This window comes from Pongo pygmaeus, chromosome 9 (genome assembly GCF_028885625.2).
Source record: "Pongo pygmaeus isolate AG05252 chromosome 9, NHGRI_mPonPyg2-v2.0_pri, whole genome shotgun sequence".
Classification (NCBI taxonomy): domain Eukaryota; kingdom Metazoa; phylum Chordata; class Mammalia; order Primates; family Hominidae; genus Pongo; species Pongo pygmaeus.
The window spans coordinates 31,839,949-31,855,219 of record NC_072382.2 but is presented as its reverse complement, the minus strand read 5'-3'; the positions used below and the strand labels follow the sequence as shown (position 1 = coordinate 31,855,219).

The window sequence follows — 15,271 nt, the reverse complement described above, 5'->3', positions numbered from 1 at the left end:
ATGCATTTGATATGCTTTATTTCCTGTAACTGTCCCAGTTGCCTTCCAAGAAACTTACTTGGCTGCCTCCAGGCAGAAAAAGAAAAATCTCCATTCAGAAAACACCTCTAAAATATTTGAGAATTAAAAATAAATAATTTTCCTATGTGCAACTTGGCAAGGCTGCAACAATTAGCCAAATCACTGGTTTGTCTACTCTAAGACCATCCATAGACTATGTGTAAGTTAATCTCAATGACACTCTGTATGCCTTTGGACTATGTAATATCAGCATTTTTTCTGGCAAATGAATCCAAAGCCCCCATTTTATCAATAAGTATAAAAAAGGGACCCCACTGAGTAAGCTGTTTAAAAATACTGTGATGGTATAAAAAGGGTAATGGGTTTCTTGATGCTTCAAGTGGACTCAGAAAACTCCAGTGCTTATATTTTCAGAAATGCCGCCATGATGTGGGAGGAAAAGGCAGATAAAGCAGTCCATGTTGCTTCACTGATGGTGGTAGCTTCTAATAGCACAGATTCATTCATTCTGAAAATTGAGCTTAGTAAGCACCCATTGGGGCCCACAGACTGAAATCGTCTCAAAAACATAGTATGTTATGCTTGAAAGTTTTATAAAATGGAATTCATTGCAGATATAAAAATTGGGAGATTTCATTTAAAAATCTATATTATTCATTTCTAACGTAATTCAGATCTGAAACCCTGGGCCTGTATTCCCATATAGCAATAATCAACTGGAGTTGAAAAGTGTCTTTGCTTAGAAGGGAGCCCTATTCTTCACAGCCCCCAAGGGCTGCCTAGTTCTAGCAGGCATGTGAATCTGCAGCCAATTAGCGTATTAAAGGGCTACAATTTGTGTAATTTAAGTGGAGCTCTCCATCGATTTTGACCATTGCTAGCTAGAGCTCATGGCCAAGAAAGATTGAGTGATATTTAAGACCAGTCTTGGAATACAGAGAGAAAATGAACTGTACTCTAGCCACATCTGCCTCAGCAGAGGATAAGAAATCCTTTCTATTGTTGGCTTTGACAGGTAAGCCTGACAGTTGGGTTTTTCTGCCCTTGGAAGGAAGTGCTTTCATGGTCCACTAGGCTCCCACTCTGTTACTTTCCAAATGCAGGGTTCTAATGGCTCATAGCTCTACTATATTTAATGTGGGTTTAACTAGCAGAAACTTTAGAGAGTTTTTGAGCCCTTGAAAGTAACAGAGATTTAGAACAATTTAGATCTTCTGTTTCTTTCACTAAACAGACTTTAAAAGAAGATTTAAAGAGAAACTGAATCAGGACATATAAACACCTCTGCCCAAGGAATATAGCTATATTTCCATAATGCTTAGATGTGTATTCTTTTATAATCTGGCATTTCTGAAATCAAATCACATGTGATGTGTACTCTTCATGTACTATTTCCTTCCTCACAAACCCAGAAAAGCTATAATTAAATCAATGGTACAACTTTAACTTGATGAGATCTTAGAATGGAGAACTATGAGAACCATTATTTGGTTTTAAGTTATTGCTTACGGAATGTTATCAGGATAGAGCCAAGTGATGCTTCTGAGTTAGGATCCAATAGAAGGTACAATGTACTGGATGTGTGTGCCCCTCCAATATTCATATATTGAAATCCAAATCCCCAATATCATGGTATTAGGATGTGGAGCATTTGGGAGTAGATTAGTTCATGAGGGTGGAGCCCTCATGAACGAAATTAGTGCCTTTGTGAAAAAGAACCCAGAGAGCTCTCCCACCCTCCTTCTGCCACATGAGGATACAGCAAGAAGTCAGCATCTGAAGCAAGCCCTCACCAGACAACGAATCTTCTGACGCCTTGATCTTGGACTTCCCAGCCTCCAGAACTGTGAGAAATAAATGTTTGTTGTTTAAGTCACCCAGTCTATGGTATTCTGTTGTAGCAGCCCAGACTGACTAAGACAGAAGGCAAGACTGAAAATCAAGAGAAATACAGACAACAGGAACACATTTATAAAGAATACAGATAATGTTGTTATCTAACACTACTCAAAAATAACTATGCTGAATATGTTCGAGGAAATAAAACAAGATTGAGCAGAAGACTAGAAACTTAAAAAAAATAAACAAAGGAAACACATGGAACTGAAAAGTATAATGGCAGGAATTTAAAGCTCAGTGGATAAGTTTAATAGCAAATCAGATACCACTGAAGAGTATTAGTAAACTAAGAGATGGCTTAAAAAAACTCAGAATGAAGCAAAAAGAGACAAAAAGATTTAAAATGTATGGGAAAAAATAAGGGGCATAGGGGATAGAGTGAGAAGGCTAAAAAATAAATGTAATTGGCATCCAAGAAAGAGAAGGGAGAGAAAATGAAGTACAAATAATATGCAAAGAAATAATAGCTAAAATTTTTCCTATACTGATGAAAGACATCAACCTACAGATTCACAAAGTTCAAAGCCAGCTAAATATGAAGCAGCCAAGGGTTGGGGGGGAAACTAGAACATACTTTAAAATAATTACAGTTATTATCTCTGGCTTATAACATTAAAAATAAATTTTGCTTCTTTATAATTTTTTCCAAAGTTCTATAATCAGAAAACGTGACCCTAAAATTTTGTTATTATTTTTGTTGTTTCTGGGGTTAAGTACCTACCAAGCAAAATGGCTTGGGTCTTCCCTACCACGTTTCTAAATCTAGCATTATTCAGTCTTTCATGCCTATTTTTATGTGTTCCCATAGTCTCACCACCCCATAAAAATTTCTTTAATATCTTGCATAATCATAGAGTAATATAATTTTCTATGAAATTATTTAAATAAGTTTATTCACTAGACTCTAATGGAAAAAGAATGGCCTTCAGGATCAGATAGATGTGGGTTCACATAATCATTTGGTTCCCCAGTGTCCAGAGCAAGCGTATAGTAGGTGTTCAATAAATATTTGTTGGTAGGTGGAAGGGATAAAGGGTTAAATATATTCATTCTTCCACTTAATGAACTAGGGTTTGGAAAAATTACATAATGTCCCCAAATCTTGCTCTTCTCATCTGTAAAACAGGATAACACTTACCTGGTTGGGCTGGTTCTGAGAAGTAACTGAAATAGCACAGTTTCCTTTTCCCTTACTTGCCTTTGTTCACAAAGCACCCAACTGCCTTTAAATGCCAATTTCCCAAATATATCTTAAAGAAAACCCCACAGAGAAGTATAAAAGCCCATTGTTGGGCCTATTCAAACATAATGTAATATTCCACTCCATTTTCTGGGCTCCTGGTAATGTCTACCCACGACGGCCTTCCATACCTCATTCCAAGGTGTTGATCACAGTTCCGGGTGACAACCACGGTGTCTGTACATTCATATCTTTTAATCCTGCACAATAAAGCCTTCAAATTGCATCCTATATCAAACAACTACTGGGTATTATTCTCTCTTATCTCTCATTTATTTTCTGTACTTCCCAAAGCCACACTCTCTCCTATGATGCTTTTGAAGTGAATTCTAAGACTTGCCCTCCCAGTTTAGACATCTACCTGGTGGGTACATAGGCCATCTGCACCTCATCAGAGCTCCTCCCCAGGGTCAGATTTCAAAACGATCTTTTTTTTCCTATTCATTCTCTTTTTAGAAACCTTTGTGTCTCACCATTGAACTGATTTATGATTCTTTCCTATTTGAGTTTTTAATGAGCGTTTCATTTATCTTCAGTGGGATGGGTTTTTTTTGGTACAAAGCCAAATGAGAATTTAAAATATTTTCATTTCTGGCCTGAAGGAGCATCAAGGTCCTGCTTCACTAAGTGAAATATTCTGTGATTAATAATAAATAGCACATTGCCATGCTACTTTCAGGACTCATCCTGGAGACAGAAACACACTGGGTTTAGCATGCCCTTACATGCTATTGCATGAACAAAAAATAGGAATCAAAGGTGCATTTCTCTGGGATATTGTTTCAGATAGATATTTAAAGAAAGACCTTTCTTATTTTTGTTTTCTTTTTTCCTCCAGGCAACTGTATGAGGTGGTCCACTGTCATGTCAATTTACAGAAGCTTATGTGATGGCTTTGGAATGGCTCTACAGTGAACACTTAAGTCTCCCAGATTCTTTTGCCAGCTCAAGGCACCCATTCCTCAACTTCTACATGAGTGCTTTGCAGCTGAGAACCAGCACTTACAACCTTCAGAGGACTGCCCTTGGGCATGGCCACCACCCTGTACTTCATATGTGTACTTCATATGAGCTGAAAAATACCTAGGAGATTTTTGTCCCCCAAGGCCCACCCCAGGGTTGCCTGTAGGCAATGACTCATGGGTATGGAAGTTTACAAGCCCAAACAGTGTTCCTGGAGGTATAATTTATACTCCTCAGAGCCCATGAGATCAGGTTGAGTCTGGGAGTTCAGTTGAAAACGCTCTTGCTTGATTCCATCCCCATTCTATCTTGCTTCCCCAGCTCTGTTACTGGTTGATCCTGGGAGTGCTTCCTTTGATAAATCAGTTGGACCGAAGCACGTGACTCAGGGACTGCTTGGGGAAAAAACTAACCTGAGACAACTCTGCTGTTTTCTTAGCCCTGGGCATCAAAGTCCCTCATGCGTTCCCTCAGTCTCATTCCTGGAGGTGATGATATCACAAAGAGGTAGCTGTCTTAACCCTGGGCGTCAGGCCCTGTGTGCAGCACTCCTAGGCAGTGAAAAGATCTTGGGGAGTATGATTGGCCAAACAAGTAGAGGCCAGGTCCTCGTGAGAGGACTTCCAACCTCCACAAATATGCTCGCCTCGGGCTCCAGGCCAGCCCCACACCAGCCAAGATGTTTTACCTGAAAGAATTAGGTAGTCTAAGACATTGGGCTTCCCTAATAAAACAGCGTGTACCTAAAATCTGCTGTGAGATGATTCCCTCTGATGACTTGGTGCTGTCTGTGTAAAGCAAGTAACCTTTTTACAAGTCTGGGGCACAGACGAGGTCCCAAGAATGACAGTGACTGCCTTTTTCATGAGCCTGAATTACAGGTCTGAGAGACGGATTTTAGTGGATTCAAAGCAAGTAAAGTGACATCCTTTTCTCACCTGTCTGATTGTCATACTCGACATAAAAGTAGCTGAGATGACCAGGTCCATATATTCTATAGGAAGTGGACACGATGATGGTGATATCAGGGAATAACTATATCAGGACAATGTGGAGTTATTTTCAGGAAAAGTGATTCCTCAGTGCACACTCATACACCATTTTCTTTGCCCTCCAGTGAAATCAATAATATTAAATGTGTGAAAAGGAAGTCCACACTCTTCATTCCTAACCTGGGAGTGGAGGCCCCCTCCATATCCTCCGATAAACACAAAACTTAGGAGTAGATCCTAGCTGTGGTGAGACAACAGACTTCTTCTTTCATTTATTGCTATCCACCAGTGTATGCCTGTCTGTAATGAATGAATGAATCTAGAATTTTAATATGATACACCAGCCTTGCATGAATATGTGTCTTCTCCTTTTGCTTAACTCTCCAAGCCATAAGTTCAAAGTTGGAGATGAGAGCTACAAAAAGCCCCTAGAAGCCAAAGAGTTCAAACACTGCTTTGCCTTTCAGAAGTCCAGCATGTCACACAGAATGATGAAGTGCTATTAACTATTGATTTGATTCATTTTTTTGGATCTTCACACATTTAATGAGTGCCTCCTCTGTGCCCAGCTGAATAAGCCATTAGAAGATGTTTTTCTGTATGTTTAATATAGAAATTTTTTATTTAAACCCTGAAATAGTAGTGATGCCAGTTCAAGCTATTCTACTAAGGTGCTTTATACTTCTCAAGGCTCTCTCTAGCTTCACTTAAACACTTAACAACAACACAAAAAAAGATTTGGGGCTTTCCTTCCACTTTCTTATTCCCCAGGTCAGATTTTTACCCAGCACAATCTTTTTCAATCAAAAAAGAGAGTTAATAGTTCAACTAGTACTTGAAGGGATGTCACTGCAGGAGATTCAGCTTTACTTCTTTGGGCCAACTCAACTCATTCTGACCAGAAAAGGAGAAAGACAGAGAGAGAGCAAGAGTAGGGAGAATAAATTTTTTTCACTTGCACCAATTCTTACTAAGTGACTAGTACCTTTCTTAACTTTGCTTCTATAATTACATCAGAGGATAAGTTGTGAACCAATGAATACAGTAAAGGTAACCATGGGTCCTTAGATGAATTTGAATGAGGTGCGGGGTCTCAGCAAATACTAGCCAACCCCAGAAGTTGACTGTAGTCTGGATTGTAGCAAAGATTTCATCAGGTGCAATTAATTGCAGTGGGTTCATACCACTTAGCCTGCCATGCTGTCTGAAAAGAAATTTCTTAATCTACAGGTAGAATGCTGAGTTAAATGGAACCAAATTCTAATTTAAATGCTTCTGCTGAGAATAATCATTGGAGATTTGTTGGAATTGGAGCTCCCAGTTTTATCCTATTTGTGTTCTCCCTGTGGTACTAGATAGAACTGTTGATGCAGAGATCACCATTTAACCAAGGCACATTTGTGTAGTTAATGCAGTGTGGACAGTTGATCAGGGCACAATTACAAGAGATGAGACAATTAGAAGAGACCCAGAGACACTTCTTTATGATAGGAGCAGCCATTTTCAAACTTGCTGCATGGCAAAGTTTGAACAAACCCTTCAGAAGATACCAAATCCTCTGGGAAGTTTTGTTGGCTCTCTCCACAAATAACACTGCAGTCTCCACTCACTCCCATGACCCTACAAAAGGCTAAACTTGCTCTTACACACAGAGAAGAACTTGTGCATGTGCACATGTGTGTGTACAGAATATCAATTCTTAGATCTAACTTTTTTTTTAAATCAGCAATACAGATGATTCATATTTTGAGTATCCTTCAGATAATGCAACCCTAAAATATACGTTAGTAAGCAATGATCAAAGGCTCATCTAATAGTTTAGAGAAACAACCAGATGGTTATCTACCTGACTGTGGTACTTAATTTTATGTGTCAACTAGACTGGATCACGAAATGCCAGATATCTGGTTAAGCATTATATCTGGGCATGTCTGTGAGGGTGTTTCTGGAAGAGATTGGTGTTTGAATTGGTAGAACGAGTAAAAAGGATTGCTCTCTCCCAGTGTGGGCAGGCATCATCCAATCTGTTGAGGGCCAGAATAGAATAAAAAGGTGCAGGAAGGGATAATTTGGGTTATCTCTCTGCCTGAATGCTTGAGTGGGGAATCCATCTCTGCCCTCAGCACTCTTGGTTCTTAGGCCTTCAGATGCTTACTGAAGTCTACACTATTGGATTTCCAGCCTTCAAATTACACCACTGGCTTTCCTGGTCTCCAGCTTGTAGACAGCACATCATGGCACTTCTCAGCCTGCATAATTGTGTGAGCCAATACTTTGTGTGTATGTGTGTGTGTATACACATATTTATATAAATTCTATTAGTTCTGTTTCTTTAGAGAACCATGGCTAATACAAAGCTGTAGACCTCTATTAAGTTAGCTCCTCAAGGGAACACCTTCATGAGGTGTCTTAGGTTGGGTTCTCCTAGAAGCCACCTGTGCGACAAGGCTTTGAGTGCAAGTAGTTCATTTAGGTGACAATCTTAGGAAGAACCAACAGTGGAGTGAGGGAAATGAGATGGGGATTATTATAAATGAGAAAGGAGATAAGACTGCATTATCAAGGAGGTTACCACAGGGGATTACTGAGGCTGAATGATGTTTAGAAACTCTGGGAGACAGTGTGGAGCATGTCTCATCATTATCCTACTCACAGAGGAAGGGATATGAGTTATTACCTACCAATTGTCATTAATCATTTGTTGAAGGATGATGAGATGAACACTAACTCTTCATACCTCCCATTTGCCCACTTATAGGAGCCTGTGCACCCTGAGAGCCAGAGAAAGCCTCAGACAGGGTAGGAGGAGCATGAAAGTACAAGACAGTTGGGTTAGCATGCACAGAAACGGTATGCATGATCAAGTCCAGCTACCTTTTTCTTTTCAGGAAAGGGAGAATGATCTACTTTTTAGAAAGATATAATATTTGAAAAATTAACATTTCTATAATTTATAAAACTGAAGTGAACAACATTTCCTCAGCACCCATCCTTAGATAAGGGGAAGAAAGGAGTAGATGTTAGAATAAAATCAGCAATGGTTGCACCCCCAGATGAATGTGTGTTCACTTTCTTTTAATCTCCATCCCATCTAATGCTCTATTTTTTTATTGTTCTTGTTCAGCTTCCAAATTATTTTATTTTACTTTAATTATTTGTACCCTGCTTGCCTTCAGAAAGAGTTTGCAGTGATTTACAAAACTATACATACAAAACATGTATTTCTTTTTTTGCAAATGTTATGTTAATGAAATATTTATGATTGCCAGATACCACCTGAGCTAAAAACCAAGTCAGGCAGGTACTATTCTGTTTCTTTAATATGAGCTGCGTTTTGGAGCTATAAGATTATCTGAGAGTTCCAGCAAAGGAAACAGATCCAGAGTCAGCAAAATTGATGACTGCCATCTAACTGGTAGTAAGGGCCAGGAATGGAGAGATGTTTGTCTCAATTCTTAGCATACTCTTGGCATCCACCCATTGTCACTTGTCACCAAAATCAAGGAAACAAGTTGTGACAGAATTTTGGTTCTGTTTAGAAAAGGCATTAACTTTCTCATCAGGGCATTGTTCATCCTGGAAATCTACTTAACACGAGGCCAGCTCTTACAGACAGCATCACATGGCTTCTCTTCTCTCCCTCATTTTTTCCTGTTCAGCTTATATTTGAGTTTTGTGTCTCTGGACCAAACCAAATATTTTTTACTCCCAGGAAGGTCTTCACCAACCAGGAATAATGACACCAACTGGTGATGTAATCCCCACTGAAAACTCTTTTGATCCCTTTCCAGCCAATGGAATTCTTCCCCCCTGATGTTTTCCAGCCCTCTGGGGGTGTGAATGAGAAATTCTCATTCTCTCTCTATGTGAAATTATGCTTGGATTGCACACACTGTTATTTTTTCATCCGGCAGCAATTTAGAGGCTGAGGCTTACAATTAGCTATTTGATCTTAATCAGTATTGTCCTTGGGCATGGTACACTATGTCTTTCGGATACCACTTTTCCGGTGTTTGGATGGCCTATTTATTTAGACAGCTGAAACTGCCTGTGCCTAAGAGACAGGTCAACTTGGAAAATTTTTTGAAAAGTCCTAGTCATTTTATTTCTTCTTCAAAATCAACCTGACACATTCCCATTTGACAGTGTAGATGGGTAGCCTATGTATGTGTTAGAAACTTCATCATCCTCTACTGAATCTGCTTGGTAACATTAGTTTTCTTGGGGCTTCCCCAAATCTCAGAAGATTTTTGCTTCAGCTCCTTGGGGGTGGGTGATAACTCTAAACTACTGGGGGAAATGTTCCCCAGTGGTATTCATAGCCAACTTCTCAAACTATAAGAAATGGCCTGAGCTGGGCAATTCTGTTCTGTTTAGCCTTGGGGATGAAGAGACTGAACTTGCAGAAGATTCCTCGGCTGCTAGGCACATTTGAGTCGTAGGAGATCCCACCCAGTTCCTGGCATACTGGAAGCATGTAATAACTTTCATCATCACCATCACTATTACCACAAGCCTTGCTAGAAGAAGCTGTAGCTGGAAACTGCATGGCATGTAACATTCTTCTAAGGACTAGGAAAGGGCTAAGATTGGAATTGTTTCATAGCTTTGTCAAAAGGAGGGGAAAATATATACTGGATAGCCCTGCCTTATTTCTCCAGTGCCTGATACCTCATAGACACTCAAAAATGTCTAGCTGGATGAATCTGTAAAGTGCACGTAATCAAAGTATCTACTACATGGGAACATTGAGACAAATAAATGGGCCACATCACATAAAGCCCAGAGCCTGGCCTATATTAACGATAGAGAGAATAATGACTATTGCTTTAGTACATGGATACCAACAAGAATACCTTGCATTTTGCAAAGAGGAAGCTTTCATTTTCTGACACAGGAGGAGGGACATGTAGTTAATGCCCTGCAAGGGGAGGGACAAGTGGTAAATGTCCCACAAGGCAGATGCCTTTAAGGAAAATTGGGGTTCTATAACCATTGCCAACAGGCTGGTGTCTGTCTTGGGTCCCATAATGTCAGGGATGCTTGTTTCCAACAGAAGTTAATTGTGCTATGCTCTCACTGTTTGTATCCTCCTCTTTCTTTTTTTTTTTTAATATATTTTTTTTACTATACTTTAAGTTCTAGGGTACATGTGCACAACATGCAGGTTTGTTACATATGTATACATGTGCCATGTTGGTGTGCTGCAACCATTAACTCGTCATTTACACTAGGCATATCTCCTAATGCTATCCCTCCCTACTCCCCCGACCCCACAACAGGCCCTGGTGTGTGATGTTCCCCTTCCTGTGTCCAAGTGTTCTCATTGTTCAATTCCCACCTATGAGTGAGAACATGCAGTGTTTGGCTTTTCGTCCTTGCGATAGTTTGCTGAGAATGGTGGTTTCCAGCTTCATCCATGTCCCTACAAAGGACATGAACTCATCCTTTTTCATGGCTGCATAGTATTCTATGGTGTATATGTGCCACATTTTCTTAATCCAGTCTATCATTGTTGGACATTTGGGTTGGTTCCAAGTCTTTGCTATTGTGAATAGTGCTGCAATAAACATACGTGTGCATGCGTCTTTATAGCAGCATGTTTTATAATCCTTTGGGTATATATACCCAGTAATGGGATGGCTGGGTCAAATGGTATTTCTAGTTCTGGATCCCTGAGGAATCGCCACACTGTCTTCCACAATGGTTGAACTAGTTTACAGTCCCACCAACAGTGTAAAAGTGTTCCTATTTCTCCACATCCTCTCCAGCACCTGTTGATTCCTGACTTTTTAATGATCACCATTCTAACTGGTGTGAGATGGTATCTCATTGTGGTTTTGATTTGCATTTCTCTGATGGCCAGTAATGATGAGCGCCCTCCTCTTTCAACCCTTAGTAGGTAGACAGTCCATCCAAGTTCTAATGAATTACCTCTTAACCCAGAACCCAAATACAATCTGCCTGCCACGTTAAGTCCTGTCTCAGTGACCTCATCTGCCAAAGCAAAAGCCAAAAGGGCCTTGGCAAGAAGCAGACAGGTGCAAGCAAAGCGTTAGCAAAGCAATGGTGGGTCTGGCCCTTTCAACATTGATGGGTGCTCTGTTCCCAGCTCTTGGAGGTAGTCTTGCTGCATTGTTTACATGGCTTCACCTTGGTATTTGGCTCTAGCCTTGGTATTTGGCTAGAATGCTGTCCATGCTGAAATAATTCCTGAGTAGCAAAATGCACTCCTTATGTCACAACCACCAAGCCTCTTGCCCTGCATGAGATGTAGCAATGTTTTGGTCAAGGCCCATGGAGCCCAGGAGAGTTCATACTAAGATGTCACTTGGGCTAGGTAGACCCAAGCTCATCTAACAAGGATTGATCTAATTGAAAAGAAAACTTTTCCCCCAAATTAAAAAAAAAACCACACATACACACCCACACACACACACCTTGGTAACTATAAAAGGGCAGCTTCTACTATGTTCAGTGACAGCTTTTGTTTTTTGGATCTAAATCCAAATGGGATGGCATCCCTCTGAATACACCAAGGAGGACATTACAGATTCATTTCATATTAGGGAGGGTGAGTAGATGAGAGACCCAGGTAATGTGTAAGAAGAGAGTGGCCCGCTAGCTAATGGTCTTCCTGGGCTCCTCCAGTCTGCAAAGGCTCTGGGCTATCAAGTACATGTGGGTAATAGCCATGGATTCCTTGGGACTGTTCTCCATGGAATTAGCCCTATGCCCTTCATACCCTCTCAAGACAGATTGCTCCTTTGTTTTTCTCCCTGCCCCTTTAACAAAATACTAAAATGTTACTCTGAAGTCTTGATTGCTTCTTTTTTTTTCTTCTCCCTGTCCCTTTAACAAAATACCAAAATGTTACTCTGAAGTCTTGATTGCTCCTTTTTTTTTCTTCTCCCTGTCCCTTTAACAAAATACCAAAATGTTACTCCTTTTTTTTTTTCTTCTCCCTGTCCCTTTAACAAAATACCAAAATGTTACTCTGAAGTCTTGTCTCCAAAATGACCAGCAGGGGACTGACACAGCCCACACTAAATGAGTGACTAATAAAACCCCATGAGAAAAAGGGAGGCTGGCCAGATAACATGATGCTTTGAGCAACCTGTTCTGGAGTGTCCGAATCTAGTTTCTCCCCAACATTACTCTGTCATTTTTAACAGCTTCCTCCCAAGGCTGTCCAGGTTACAAAGCCTCAGCATTCAACATGCCTAATATGGGTGTCTTTTCCTGGGATCCAGTATTCCTTTACAACAATGACACTGGCACCACCTACTTGTCCATTTAAAAGCAGATCTTTCTTGCCTGTATGTTGGTGCAGTGGTGGCAATATTTAGTGTTTAGCAATGGCTTGGAGAGGTTTGCAAAGGAAACTCAGAAAGTCTTGGGAGAGTTTTCTTAAATCCTAGGACTTTGAGAAAGTTATGTCATAGTTGTCTAGACTGCAGAAACTAGTGTTGTTGCCCTAGTCCCTTACCCAGGGAATTCCTTACTTTCTGCCATACTTTTAAATGGCCGTAATGTGGAATCCGAAACAGTGGGATGGCTCCTATTACTCAACTCAGTGCCTTATGTGGATCATCTCATCCCCTCCCTACAAGCACCCTAAGAGGAATTTGGTATTATTTTTCTGGAGGTTATAAATGGGGAAACTGAGGCTCATAGGAGCTAAATGACTTGCTCAAGACCACCTGACTAGTTAATTGAAGACTCAGTGTCAAACCAAGGCTTTTCTGGCCACAGATTCTAAGGTAATTCTTCACCTTGGGGCGTACCATCTCACAATGGACAAAGATGCACCTGTCTTCTGTGTATTAAGGATAAGAGAGGTCTTAGGACTGTGAAAAATGTAGTAAATAATTCCATTTTTAAATGCCTCACCCTCAGAGATCTCAAAATAATTTGCAGTAAATCCACCTGGCCTGCAGTATATGCATCTGTCCATGATGGGAGAGATGATAGTTTACCCACTAGGGGTCTCAGTACATTCTCACTGGTTCGACTTCACGTTTTCATGAACACCCCAAAGTTCCTAATTGTTTATTCTGATGAGAAGCGCGGGTCTCGCCTTTGAAGCTAAAGCATAAAGTGTGCCTCTCAGCCTGAGCTCTTTTCTTCCCAGGCCTTGGGACAGGCCAGTGGGAACCTTCAGAGACTCCAAAACCCAAATGAATCCAGATTCACCATTTTTCTTTAATTGGTAGAGGCCGATTTGTTTTGCTCCAAGGCGCGTCAGAGCCCGCAGTGTGAGCATTGTGGTCCAAGAGTTAGGCCGTTTCATCGTCCTTCATTAGGATGCAGGGGGAAGTCCCAGCCCCGTCAACAGGGCCAGGGGAACAAAGGCAACATGGAAATTAGAGCAGGACGATGAATCCCTTGCTCTCCACTTTTTCAAAACAAGATTCTGACCATTTACTCGAGGACCCATTTAGTCATTGTGTTCCATACAAAGAAACAGGAAACTTCAGAGGGAAGAAGGGGCCCCAGTTTCCTACACGGTGGCCCAGGGAGGCTGAAGGTTGCTGACAGTGTTGGCAGGAGGCTAGCTTGGCCTCAAGGTGGAGGAGGGGGCTGTTCCCCTTGTTACGCTTCCGAGGAGGTCACCCAGGCATCGGGGGAAGTTTTTCCTCCTTCGGAAGCAATCTAGGGCAGATGAGGCCTGGGGTAGCAGCCCTTGAAGACTGTCCCATCGGGGGCTCTCACGCCTTCTTGACAGCTGGTACTAGGCCAAATCTAGCTGATTATTTTGCATTCTTTATCTCCTGTCCCATGAAAGTCTGGAGGAGAAATTTCTCCCCAGACCAATGGAATTCCTTTGAAAATAAATTCATTTCCAGCTTGACAAGGATGGATCCTAGTTTCTGAAATGCAGGTCCCAAGTCTTATTTTGAGGACAGGTGTTGATAATGAATGGCTCATCTTCTAAATTGCCAAAACCTTTTAGTGACCATAGTAGCTCTCAAAATCAAAATACGTGTACCCTTTGAATGAACAGTTCAGCATCTAAGAATTTATCTTACAAAAATATTTCTGTGTATGAACAAAGAAATATATGTAAGGATATTCATTGCAGTGCTCTTCATAATAGCAAAATGTTAAAAGCAATATCAAGTCCATCTTAAGGACTTGGATGAATATATAATTATATTAATACATTCAGCCATACAATGAATATTCAGCAATCATTTTTTCAAATCAGAATACCACATGGACTGATCTTGAAAAAATATCCATAACATGGGGACTGAAAATAAATTGAAAAATTGTATGAATACTTAATCCACTTGTGTTTAAAACAAGGTTTTTCAACCTTGGCACTACCGATCTTTGAGCCAGATAACTATTGTGGGGCCTGTCCTGTGCATTGTAGGATGTTTAGCAGCATCCCTGGCCTCTACCCACTAGATGCCAGCAGCACACCACCTCACTCCTACAATTATGACAACCAACACTGTTTCCAGACATTGCCAAATGTCCCCTGTGGGTAGAGATGGAGAGCAAAATCACCCCTGGTTGAGAACCACTGGTTTAAAATAATGACACATAGACCACTTAGGTTTGCATACCACAGAAAAAAAAGTCTAGAAGAATATCCACCAAGGTCTTACAATGCTTCCACTGGGAACCATGATTGGCCAGGAAAAAACAATGATCTCTTTTTATTCTATACACCTCTGTACTGTTTGATTTTTTTGACATATATTTCTGCAATTAAGTAGAAAATCTATTTCTATTCCACTCCACTCACAGACATACACATACATAAGGAAAATAAAGAGAATAGCTTCTATCAAGAGTCTGTACATTGGAATTCTATTTGGAAAAGAGAAACAGATGAGCTTTAGCTGGGATGGGAAGTCCTTTAAGAGGACTCACTAATGGGACATGATGGTAACTAGAGTTCATCAGTGAAGCATCTGGAGTCTCACCAAGACATAAAGCAAGTGTCGTGTCTGAGAGATTGTGAACTAAGTGGGAAATATGAAATTATGGCCTCTGGTTTTGAATTTGATGGGGACCAGTGTCTTGCATTCTCTACTTCAAATCACTCATTTGCAAAACTGAAAATCTACCTTTCCACAAAGACTTGAAGAGATCATTAAAGCAGCACCTATGAAATGGTTTGCCCTCATCGGATTTGGCA

General features: G+C 40.5%; 1 protein-coding gene across 2 annotated transcripts in view; it reads right to left on the bottom strand.

Annotated features, from left to right (window-relative positions):
• PAMR1 (peptidase domain containing associated with muscle regeneration 1) overlaps positions 1 to 15,271 on the bottom strand; it is a 97,555-nt gene that overhangs the window by 18,289 nt on the left and 63,995 nt on the right. The window contains exon 7 of one of the 2 annotated variants that reach the window (XM_054440811.2): positions 1,815 to 1,865. The exons of the other annotated variant lie outside the window; for it this stretch is intronic. Coding sequence (XP_054296786.1) covers positions 1,815 to 1,865 — 51 coding nt within the window. The remainder of the gene's footprint in view (positions 1 to 1,814; positions 1,866 to 15,271) is intronic. 2 annotated transcript variants of the gene reach the window in all.